This window comes from Somniosus microcephalus, chromosome 6 (genome assembly GCF_052327205.1).
Source record: "Somniosus microcephalus isolate GS21.2 chromosome 6, FLI_Smic_1.0, whole genome shotgun sequence".
NCBI classification, from domain to species: Eukaryota; Metazoa; Chordata; class Chondrichthyes; order Squaliformes; family Somniosidae; genus Somniosus; species Somniosus microcephalus.
This window is the reverse complement of record NC_140992.1, coordinates 35,575,756-35,587,108: the sequence shown is the minus strand read 5'-3', so window position 1 is coordinate 35,587,108 and position 11,353 is coordinate 35,575,756. Positions and strand designations below refer to the sequence as shown.

Sequence of the window (11,353 nt, the reverse complement as noted above, 5' to 3'; positions counted from 1 at the left end):
CGGCCGCCGCGCCTCCTTAAAGCGCCGGCGCAGACTCCGGCAACACTCGTTTGCCGGAGTCTTAGTTGCGGCTGCCACTGGCGAGGCGGCCGCAACTGAATTTCGGCTTGGGGCCGGGTTACCACGGCAACCGGGACGCTGCGCACACCGATGACGTCATCGGTGCCGGCGCAGCGCTACCGGTCTACCGCCGCGGAAGGGCGCCAGGCAATTTAGGAACCGGCGCCAATTGCAGCGCTAGGCCCTCTAGCGCCGCAAAATCGGTGCTAAGGGCACTGAATTTCTAGGCCCATATGCCCTTTCCCACTCAGCAGCTTTAAATATTGCAGAATGGATGAATGTCCACTAATCACTGCCGGATGTCCAATGAATTTGTATATATGATCATTGCCTAATAACAGTAGGCCCTCTCTATCTAATATTCTGTTATAAAGGGATAGAATACAATCAGAAATGTAGAATGAGATGCTGCGGTAGCATGCCAGCTACAAGTGGTAAAGTAGCTCTGGAGTGAACACTAGAGGGCCGTGGTTAAACCGGATTTTTTTTAGGAATAGGCACTGCCTGCTCATGTTCCTTTGACCCCCAACAGGCATCATTTGACCCTGCCCATAAGGATTAACCCCATCGCTGTAATCCTTGATCCCTCTCTGCAATCTTTAGGTTTTTGCAAATGCTTGGGTCATATTGTGCAGTCAAACCATATTATTTTATGCATGCTGAAATCTGTGCGTACTGTTTTTGTTTATACTCAATTTAAATACTTTGGATTGTTTAAAAATTTGGCAAAGAAGTTGCAGTCATGGAACCATGCTGCATCCTAAAAAATAAACTGAAAAGTAACAGTTCAGAAAAAATGAATCTGGTTAAAGAAGCCCTCTCTTTGAACAGGACTTTGTAACTTTTTTTAAAGGAACAAAAGGTTGTGCCATTTTAACCACATTACCAAACCGGTAAATATTGCCCACAAATAGAAACACTGGATATAAATAATACACTGCACATATGACAATTTTGATTTTTCATATTTTCTAGACTGACAAAAGCCCCAGGAAAAATTCTGAAACACATTTTTAGAAAAAATATACCTTTTATAAGTTATTAGTCTTGATCGTGCCATCCCATCAAATGGACAAATGCCAGCATTGACATTGATTGACTCGAGTTGAATTACTTGGTAATACACAGAGGCCTAGAAATTCAGTGGGCTGCGCCACCAGTTTGCGCCCAAAGAGGGCACTCAGTGGCTTTTGCGCCACTGGCCACACCTATCGCGATATTTAGCGGGGCGCTAATGGCGGCGTTAGCCTGTAGCGCTGCGCCGCCACCGATGACGTCATCGGTGTGCGCAGTGCCCCGCTATCGCCCCGATGGCCATATTTGGTTGCGCCCGCCTCCTCAGCGCCGGCCGCAAATAGCGACCGGTACACAGGGGCCTACCTGTGGCGGTAGTGGCGCTAGTTAAGGTGGAGGTGCGGCCGGCCGCTTTTTCGGCGCCCGCCTGCCTGCACCTCCGTCCCCAACCTCCTACACCCCCCCCCCCCCATGGCATTGCCGGCTGTTTCCCGAGAGCCCGGCACTTCTCCTTGGTGTCGGGCTCATTTGCCGGCACTCGCGAGCGGGGATCGCGCTGTTGCAGGCACCTCCCCCTTAACAGTGGGAGGAAGGCCTGCAGTACCGCAGCGTGCCGTGCCGCAGCGTGTGGCGCTGCGGCCCTTAGCACGCCGATATTCAGTTTCAGCGGCCCAAACGGGGCCGCTTCCATTTGGGGCGCAGAAACTGAATATCCGGATGGCGCAAGTGGCTCCGCACGCAGCGGTAATTCCGGCGCCCAGGCGAGCTTGGCGCCCCAAACTGAATATTTAGCCCAGAATGTGCTGAAGATACAATAACAACAATCAGTGTGAGAGTTCTAGTAAATTGATTGGCAAGCCCCAGAATTTTTTAAAATACATTGACCAATGAGACAGGATTTGATTAAAATCAAGGATTTAAAAAGTTTTTTAAAAAGTGATTTGTTGGGGAAATTTAATTTGTGCATCCTCCCTCCCTTTAACCCATTATTAAATGCAAAGCCTTCAGCCTTTACATCCCACGCTCTGGAATTCCCTCCCTAAACCTCTCCAACTTCCTCTCCTCCTTTCTTAAAACTCACCTCTTTGGCCAATCATTTGGTCACCCGTCCTAATACCTTTTTCTTTGTCTCTGTGTCTGTTTTTGTCTGCATATGACTGTGAGGTGTCGTAGGACATTTTTCGACATTAACTGCGCTATATAAATGGTTTATATTTTTAAAAAGAAAGGGTGGCATGGAACTGTGGAATGAAACTCTTCAGGCACCCAGTGTCACATCTAGGTCAGCACAAGGAGATGCAGCGTGGAGCTACACCAATCATGGAGCAACCTTTTCCAGTCATCCAGGCCCGGGAATTTTAAATAGCTTGAAGGTGCTGAAGCACAAGCACAAAGAAGCCAACAGAGCTTTGCAGGCCTGGTCAAAGAAAATCCAGGGGCTGCATTATGCTAAAGGCACCTTTTGTGCATCACTGCACTAGATTAATGTGGGAAGTACCCCCTTACACACACAATTCATCACCTGTCCTCTTTCACCAGCCCCACTTGGAATGTCAGAAAAGCAGGTTGAGATAGAATGGAAGAAAGTCCCACGTGCAGCAAACTTTTTTAATGATTTTGAAGATCCAACAGCCATTGACAAAGAACCAACTTTAATCTCAAGTAAATGAAGAAACAGTACTATAAGTCGCTGTTAGACACAAAGGGCTAAAAATTTGGTATCGCCGCGCCAGGTCTTTAGTGCCCGAAATTTTGCGCTCGCCCGGATTCCCGTAGCGCCCGCCTGAAATTCAGTTGCACCGCCCCAAGACGGAGGCGGGCGCTATTGCAGGGTTTGGCTGCCTCGTTTGGGGCGATGAAAGTCAGTTTCAGGCGTCTAGCTGCCGCTGCGGCACCCGATGCGGTGCGGCAGGCTGGGGTACTGCAGGCCTCCTCCTTCTCTTAAGGAGGAGCTGCCTGCAGCCGTGAGATCGCCGCTGGATTCCCCCGGCAAATGAGCCCGGCACCACGGAGAAGTGCCGGGCTCGCGGGAGTCAGACACCAATGCCGCGGGGGGGTGGTGCAGGAGTCCGGGGAGGGAGGTGCGGCCAGGCAGCCGCCGGGAAAGCGGCCGGCCGCCCCTCCACCTTTATGCGCCGGCCTCTCGGAGCTGCAAGGCACCGTTTTGCAAACGCTGTTTGCGGCCGCAACTGAATTTGGCCATCGGCACGGAATAGCATTGGAACCGGGGCGCTGCGCACACCGATGACGTCATCGGTGCCGGCGCAGCGCTACCGGCTAACGCCGATGTTAGGGACCAACTGAATTTCGGGCGCTAAAAAACTTCCGGCGCAAACCACTCTATAGCCAATAAGTGGGCGCAAACGCGACTGAATTTCTAGGCCAAACTGCTGTGCATTTCAAGCCACACCATCAAAATCATCCTTTTGCTTCAGTTATGAGGCCTTGCAAAGGAAGCTGTTAATAAGATTAGAGAGTGAGCTGAGCGATTCACGTTACTTGAAAGATTATGGATGTTTTGACGATTACCTTGAAGAGGTCAACTGAATGATTAAATCTTAAAATGCACTGGAGACATTTTTTGCTGCAATTCTTACCACTTGTATGAATACCAACAGGAACAACAGCTTATTTGTAAGTTGTTAAGATAATAATGCATTCCAAGGCACTTCACAGAGCAGAGAGTTTGACCAGATAGTAGACGATTTAGGGGAGATGGCCTAAGTCAGTCAAAAAAAAAAAAAGATTTTGAGGAGATTTTTAAAGACAGGAGGGAAGTAGCAAGGCGCAAAGGTTTACAAAGGGAGTTCCTGAGGGCAGAATCAAGATGGTTGAAAACTGTGCCAACAAGCGAGGAATGCCAGGCGGGGGGGGGGAATGCACAGGAGCCCTGAGTCAAAGTACTTGGACTACATATGGGACATAGGGCTGGAGGAGGTTGTGGGTTCCAGGAATTAAATTTTATAAGAACCCATAGGGTAAATTTTGCAAGGCTCTGCGCCAATGGCAGTGCTTCACCGCAACCAGCAATTCTTGGAACATTGCTGGCAGCATGCCCACGATTTTTCAGCCATGATATTTTTCCTTTTAATTTCCTCTACCTTTTTCCTGCTCCCAATCGGATTGCTGAAGGAAGATATGTGATAGATAGAACTTCACCTGGAAGACTGAGCAAGAAACGACATTGATGGCATCTGTATCTGTATGTTGTGAGACATATTGCATGCAATTTAATAAATTTAATAAAATTCTGGAATCAATGCAGAAAGACCCAATACTGTCTTTGGTGAGTCCACAACTTTGATTTTTGCATGTACCTCCCCCTGTCTGTACATTACTAAGGTACTATGTTGACCAGAATAGATCCTCTTTTATTGTAAGTTTTTAGTCATAAAATGTAATTGGCTTCCTCTCTGTTCCTAATATCCATGTCTCCAACAGATGATTCATGCTGTTAACTATTAAATGTTCTTCAGTCAATATGCTTGGAGATGCACTAAAATGGTGTGGAAATGGAATCCTGTCCCCTGACCAGATTCCTCTTTCATCTTGTGGACAAAATAACCAAAACTGTCAAGTTTGCCTGTCTCTTTACCCCACATGTGAATGTTAGCCCAATCTGGGATTTAAACTAGGAGAGGTTCCTAGTCAAGAGTTTACTATGAATGCAAGTTCTTCTTCTACAATAGCATTTTAGAGGATTAGCTTCCCTACATCCACATTGGCCTTCAGTATAGCAGTTCATCCAAATCTCAACAGTTAATTTCATTGTTTCACCCACTCGAAGGGCTTTGAGTCTCCACTTTGAATAAATAATTTTTTAAGTGCCGTTGGAGAAACATTTCCTCTGAGTGCAATTTTATAAAGAATGGGTTTACCATTTCTGTACGCAAAACGAACAGAGGGACCCTCCCCCTATTATAAAGGCAGGTATTTTATCTTTTTTCCCACGTCTTTATGTCTTCCCACCCCAAACACCATTCTGGCCAATAGGGCAGGCAGATGTGCTTCTTGTAGGGCTCCACCAATGCCGCTCTGTCACTGGCCCACTGGCAGGTGGCTGACGGTAGCCGAGTGACTTGTCTGCTAACTTGTTCCTCCCTCTGCAAAAATGTTTCACCTGTGCATAGTGCCTTAACCAAACAGGACCACCGAGATTGAGAAGTCAACATTCGTGTAATCATAGAACATGGATCCACATTCCACCACTCTTCGGCCTAGCAGTTGTCATCTGCATCGTGCTCACCCATAAAAAGGTTATTCAAATATTTGCATAATTAGGTGCCAGAGACGAAGGGGAATATTAACCTTTATCTTTATTTCCTTGAACTGAGTCGTACAAAGTACAATCTGGATGATTTAGAATTCATTACTTTAACACATTAGTTCCACTTCAGACAGTGTTCTAATCTGTTTCTCACTGACTGTTTCAGGTTTGGCACATACTGTTGTGTTGAGCGAGTACATTTTTTCAGAATTCATCGTCAGCCAGCGCCACAAATACTTCAGGTCACAGTTGCAAACCCATGGATTCAGTGAGAGATCTAAACCCTGTTGCCATTTTGCCCCAATCTGCAGGAGTTTATCGAACACTCCTGGAGGAAGCGACTCTAACTTGTTGTCTGAAAGATCCAGCGTGTCTAGATTCAGTACCTTATTAAACAGCCCCACTGGAATCTTCCCAATTTTATTACTATTAAGAAACAAATATTTTAAATTGAGCACATGGTCAAAGGTACCAGGGGGAATGATGTACAACTGATTATCTGCCAGATTTAACCTATCCAGCTTGGGCAATTTGTTAAATAAATCAACTGATAAATTTTCAAGTTTATTACTGGAAAGATCAAGTGTTATCAAACTGGTTAGATATTGAAATGAATTGGGAAGTAAGGATTTCAACATATTGTTTGATAAATCCAGCCATTCAAGATTGTGAAGATGACAAAACCATAAAGGATTTGCTGTCTGCAATCTGTTTCCCTGTAAAACCAGCGAGGTTAGGTTAAGAGAGGTGCTAAATAAATTTGGTGGGAATGTATTCAGGAAATTGTTGGTTAAATCCAGGATTCTCAGCTGATGAAGATCTTTTAGTACACCTGAAGAGATGTTTGTCAACATGTTGCTTGAAAGATGAAGTTCTTGAAGTTGGAAAAGTCCAGCAAAATCCTTTTCTTTTAGGGTGATAATGCTGGTGAATTCTAACGATATGGTTGTTGCACTGGGTGGAATGTTCTCTGGTACTTCATGAAGAGATTCAACCGAAACACAAATCACAGATGTGATATTGTTAGAGAAGTAGCAAGTGCAGTAATCAGGGCAAATGGTCACGGAAGATGAAAAGCAAAAATAGCTCAGGAGCAGAACCACAGCAGTCTTCATGGCATCCATTTGATCTGTAATTTGTGAGAAACATGATAAGAATGTTCTTATTTATGGCTATCTTAGAGTGGACAACATCATTAAAAATGGTTACAAAGAATTTTCATTAAGATTCTTATTCTTTTGTTTCTTTTTAACATATTTCAGTTCATTCTTTCCACAAAATGTTTTTGTTTAAACAAAATATCCTGATGTCACGATTAGGGGAACTGGCTGGAAAAGTTGCGGAGCTTGACCCTAATCTGGTGTAGGGGTTCAGATGATAGTTATCAACCACACAAGCTTCACTCACACGTTGTGATGCCATATGGCCTTATCAATTCGAGGTTACATTTTGTGAGGTTCCAGTCAGGGGAGGTTGGAAGGCTTGCATGATGGGAGCACCAAGGTCAGAATGCCTGATTCAGGATAGTTTTACTGGAAAGTCAGGATTGTTGTGAAATGGCAAAGCTGATCTTTGTGCCCAGTTTTCTGATCTGTGTTCTTGTTGAGTGACACTCTCTTGTTGGGAATGAAGCCTCACAAAATTTACAAATTACAGCCTATAACTTAAGCTTAGCTATCTAGCATTTTACACACAAACCATCTGAGCCTATCAATCAGATTGTAACTCACTCCCAGTAAAGTATCAATTTTCTATCCAACCCACCTGAATCCCTTGATTAGATTATAACCTGCAACTCCTTTGTCAGGTCTCCATTATTCTCTATAGAAACCAATGAACCCCTCCATAGGATCCCATTACCCTGCTACAATGAGGCTGGATAATAAATGGAAAAATTGTCTTTAACTGCAGCAAAGAGAGAGAGGCTGTGGAAAACCCCAGAGTGAAGGAGAGAGTGAAAGCCCACAAGGAACTGAAAACACAGGGGAAGAAGAGAGAGAGAACCCCAAGAGCAGCCTGGCAGCAGGAAAGAGAGACAAACGCCCACAGCCAGACTGAGGGAGCTAACCTCAGCAGCCCTGTCAAGATGCCAATAACTGGGCCCAATCACTGCTTCATTAAACAGTAGGAACAATCTGTATTATTTGAAACAGCCCAGGCCAGAAACTAGGATATTATACAGAGTGTTACTGAACTATATAACCTTGTACATTGTAATGGTGGATGCAATAGTTGGAAGGTAAATTGTACTGTAGTATGCTGAGAGCATATCTCTTACTGCTGTTTTTGCAGGTTGATTCTTGTATGTGGAGTGCCTATTAATATAGTTATATTGCTTATAAATTGCTAGATGTATATGTTAACCATTAACAGCAGAGCTCCAGTTTTCAAGTTTAGATGCTAGTTCATTCATAATGATTAGATAACCGTTCGTTACACTGCATCACCCAGTAAATATTGTTTAATAAGCATTTTACCCTGTTGCCGGAGTCTTCTCAGTAGAGCTGGGTTTGACCTATATAAAAATGAAGCCGTTACTGCCATTTTTTTTAGCAATTGCACTTAGACAGTACGTGGCAGCTGTCATTTTTTTTCTGGTGCTACAGATTTAACAATTAACATTTCAGTAAACATCATTCACTGTTCCTGGTTAACAGAAAACACCTGGCCATTAATTTGAATCTTATTATACCCTTGAGTGACGGGGTAGGAAAAGAACCGAGACACAGGGCAGAACTTTTTTCTGCTGACAGTATGCACATGATGCAAAATACCCCATAGCATGCAAACAGATGCCAGCGTAAACTCCCCCATACAGACTCCAGCAGATCGACAAGAGACAGCTCATAACGAGAGAGAGAGAGAGAGAGAAAGGCTGCAGAAAGCCCAGACATCCAATTCCATCAGTATATTCTTACCTTATTGTTAAGCTGACTCTGAATTAACTTTGTTCTGTCTAATTGTGAAAAGCAGTTAATGTGGAGAAGTATTTTATACGGTTCCACAGCTGCTGTTTGCCAAAACAAGCAACTGTCTGCCTGCTCCTGTCAAAGGAAGTGAGGCTGGAATAGTGGAACTGGTGAAATTTGAAGAAAAGTTACACAATCACTGGAACTGGGAACATTGCACAGGTCTGCACCATTTTGATCAATAGCACTTTCATGCAACATTAGTTAGCTGAATAATAATTAATTTGTACAGAACATGCAGAAAATTTTTACAAAGAGTTGTTTGCTATTTCTTCATTGAAATCCTGCTGTTCTGATAAGATATTGCATCAATAAGACTGAAACTTAGAAAACATATAGAAATAGTTAAAAGTTAGCAAACTTCCATGTGTAATCTGACCTGTTGAAAGAGTGTAAAGTACACTGAGCATTATGCTAGTTAAATCAATATCTTGCTTGGTGAAGACCAACACTGAGGGAGAACTGTGGAGATTGAAAGAACAACATTTTTTAAGTATTCCAACAAAAGTCAGAGAATATTGTTATAGGAAGAGAGGATACTGTATAGGAGCTTGTTGAATGTGGTAATTATTCCACATAACTCATGTCATTTGTCGAGGCCTGCGCCTTTCAAATGGCTATCTAACACTGGCACGGAGTGTCTTGTTTGTATACACAAGCATTTATGGCTTCTAGCTTCTGCATCTATCAATGCCTATTGCTGTAGAGTCCTCAATGACCACCCCCCACAAGACAGTACCTGCAGCCTCCTCCCCGCCCCAAGGTGACACCCCTTTGAACATGGACACTGACATAACCTGTTTGCCATTGCAGACAACTACCCGTGACACACTCCACACATCGAGGCTATAGTGATCCCACAAGTGCTGCCATCACACCTTGACCCTTCTGACCCAGCCTTTCAAGAACTGTAAACATTGATCAACCCTACGAGTCAGCAAGAAGTGATTGAGACCGAACTGGGCCCTACGGACAGGCCACTACCCGGACGTAGCAGCAGCAATTATAAAGCTCTGAGAACTTTCTAATTAGCATCCAGAACAGAAATGCAGAGATCACTGATCTCTGCAGTGTTAATGCCAGGGCAGAACATAACATAAGTGAACTGGAAATCTGTATCTATGAAAATTATGTTGAGATAATGACACTACAAGTCTCGATAATCTATCTGCTAAAGAGGAACCAAAATAACTGGGGATGCTACAATAATATATTTTTTTTGACATCCCTGAAGGCCTGGAGAAAAATCCTTCATCAAAATATCCTCAGATCGCTACTCACCCTGGATAAAAGAGTGGACCTGACATTAGACACAGCCCATAGAGTTCTGGCCCCATACCAAGGATCCAGACCCCCTCAGAACCATTGGAGTGTGCGTGCTAAGGAGATGATTTCTTAAGCAAGGGCTAAAGGCAACCTGCATTTCCATGACCAGCATATCTCCACCTTCATAGACCCATCTCCTCAATTCCTCTGGAAATGCAGAACTTTGATAGTATCAAGTTTGCCTTCTGAAATAAAGGCATTGGAGATAGGATGGTCTTCAATCATAGAATCATAGAATGGTTACAGCACAGAAGGAGGCCATTTGGCCTGTCAAGCCTGTGCCGGCCCTCTGCAAGAGCACTTCAGCTAGTCCAACTCCCCTGCCCTTTCCCTGTAGCCCTGCAAATTTTTTCCCTTTCGGTACTTATCCAATTCCCTTTTGAAAGCCATGATTGAATCTGCCTCCACCAACCTCTCAGGCAGTGCATTCCAGATCCTAACCACTCGCTGCGTAAAAAAGTTTTTCCTCATGTCGTCTTTGGTTCTTTTGCCAATCGCCTTAAATCTGTGTCCTCTGGTTCTGACCCTTCTGCCAATGGGAACAGTTTCTCTCTACTCTCTAGACCCCTCATGATTTTGAACACCTCTCTCAAATCTCCTCTCAACCTTCTTTGCTTTAAGGAGAACAGCCTCAGCTTCTCCAGTCTATCCAAGTAACTGAAGTCCCTCATCCCTGGAACCATTCTTGTAAATCTTTTCTGCACCCTCTCTAAGACCTTCACATCCTTCTTAAAGTGCGGTGCCCAGAATTTGACACAATACTCCAGTTGAGGTCAGACCAGTGTTTTATAAAGGTTCATCATAACTTCCTTGCTTTTGTACTCTATGCCTCTATTTATGAAGCCCAGGATCCTGTATGCTTTTTTAAAGGCTTTCTCAACCTGCCCTGCCACCTTCAACGATTTGTGCACATATACCCCCAGGTCTCTCTGTTCATGCACCCCCTTTAGAATTGTACCTTTTAGTTTTTAAGTTTTTGAAATCTTAACAGATGGTTCACTCCCTCCTTTGATATGCCAAATGTAGCCAGAACATTCTTGAAGGACAGAAACATACTACACGCTCACCCATGGAAACCCTGGCTTCAGGTTGCTCTCAAAACTGCCAACCTATAGAGGAAGAACGAAATGCATACACCAAGAACACCCACTATGACCACATATTAACCCAAACTCACAAAAGAATATAAGAGCACCAGAGAGATGTAACCCACTATTACAAAAGGATGACAATCCAAGTATATACCTCATCATCAAAACACCAGGGCAGTTAATAGAAGATGGCTAACCCCAGATGTGGGGAAAGAAATGAAGGTGTCTCACCTCCCAACTTACCTTCCCAATGAACTCTGCCAATGGACAGAGCCAATGCTGTCTATCTTGTCTCCCCCCCACCTCACCTCACCTCACCTCATAGTAATGGATGTTCCAGCACTTGCAGAAACAAAAAGGTAAGTCCAGAACATTAGATTAAACTGTAATAGTAGGGCAAGGAAGCACAGGCTCAAACTGGTGAAAGACAAATTTAGGAATTGTGTCAGAAAATTCTTTTTCAATTTAAGATTGATCAACATGTAGATTGGGCTTCCAATTTGTGTACTAGAGACAAAAACCCATGAATCATTTAAGAACCAATTGGACACTGTGATAGAGGGATTAGGTTGGACTAAATTATTCTTAATGGATGAGGTATGATAGGCCCAATGGTTTTCCTCATC

The 11,353-nt window shown here is 44.0% G+C and overlaps 2 protein-coding genes across 5 annotated transcripts in view; one reads left to right on the top strand and one right to left on the bottom strand.

The window, feature by feature from the left end:
- LOC147115603 (D-beta-hydroxybutyrate dehydrogenase, mitochondrial-like) overlaps positions 1-7,826 on the top strand; it is a 57,871-nt gene extending 50,045 nt beyond the window's left edge. The window contains exon 7 of one of the 3 annotated variants that reach the window (XR_015078643.1): positions 7,253-7,826. The gene's annotated coding sequence lies outside the window, so the exon portion shown is untranslated. Of the gene's footprint in view, positions 1-4,206; positions 4,310-7,252 lie in introns of those variants that run through there. The other 2 variants (XR_015078644.1, XR_015078645.1) reach the window with 2 other exon arrangements.
- LOC147115602 (uncharacterized) lies at positions 5,373-8,492 on the bottom strand. 2 transcript variants are annotated; one of them, XM_085989986.1, is made up of 2 exons: positions 8,260-8,492; positions 5,373-6,470 (listed from the first exon to the last, which is right to left on the bottom strand). In XM_085989986.1, exon 2 carries the CDS (start codon positions 6,463-6,465, stop codon positions 5,449-5,451), a length of 1,017 nt encoding a protein of 338 aa, XP_085846112.1. In that variant the 5' UTR covers positions 6,466-6,470; positions 8,260-8,492; the 3' UTR covers positions 5,373-5,448. The 2 variants fall into 2 exon arrangements, with proteins under 2 accessions (XP_085846112.1, XP_085846111.1); XM_085989985.1 differs by lacking the exon at positions 8,260-8,492 and adding an exon at positions 7,819-7,897.
- Positions 8,493-11,353: the final 2,861 nt, after the last annotated feature.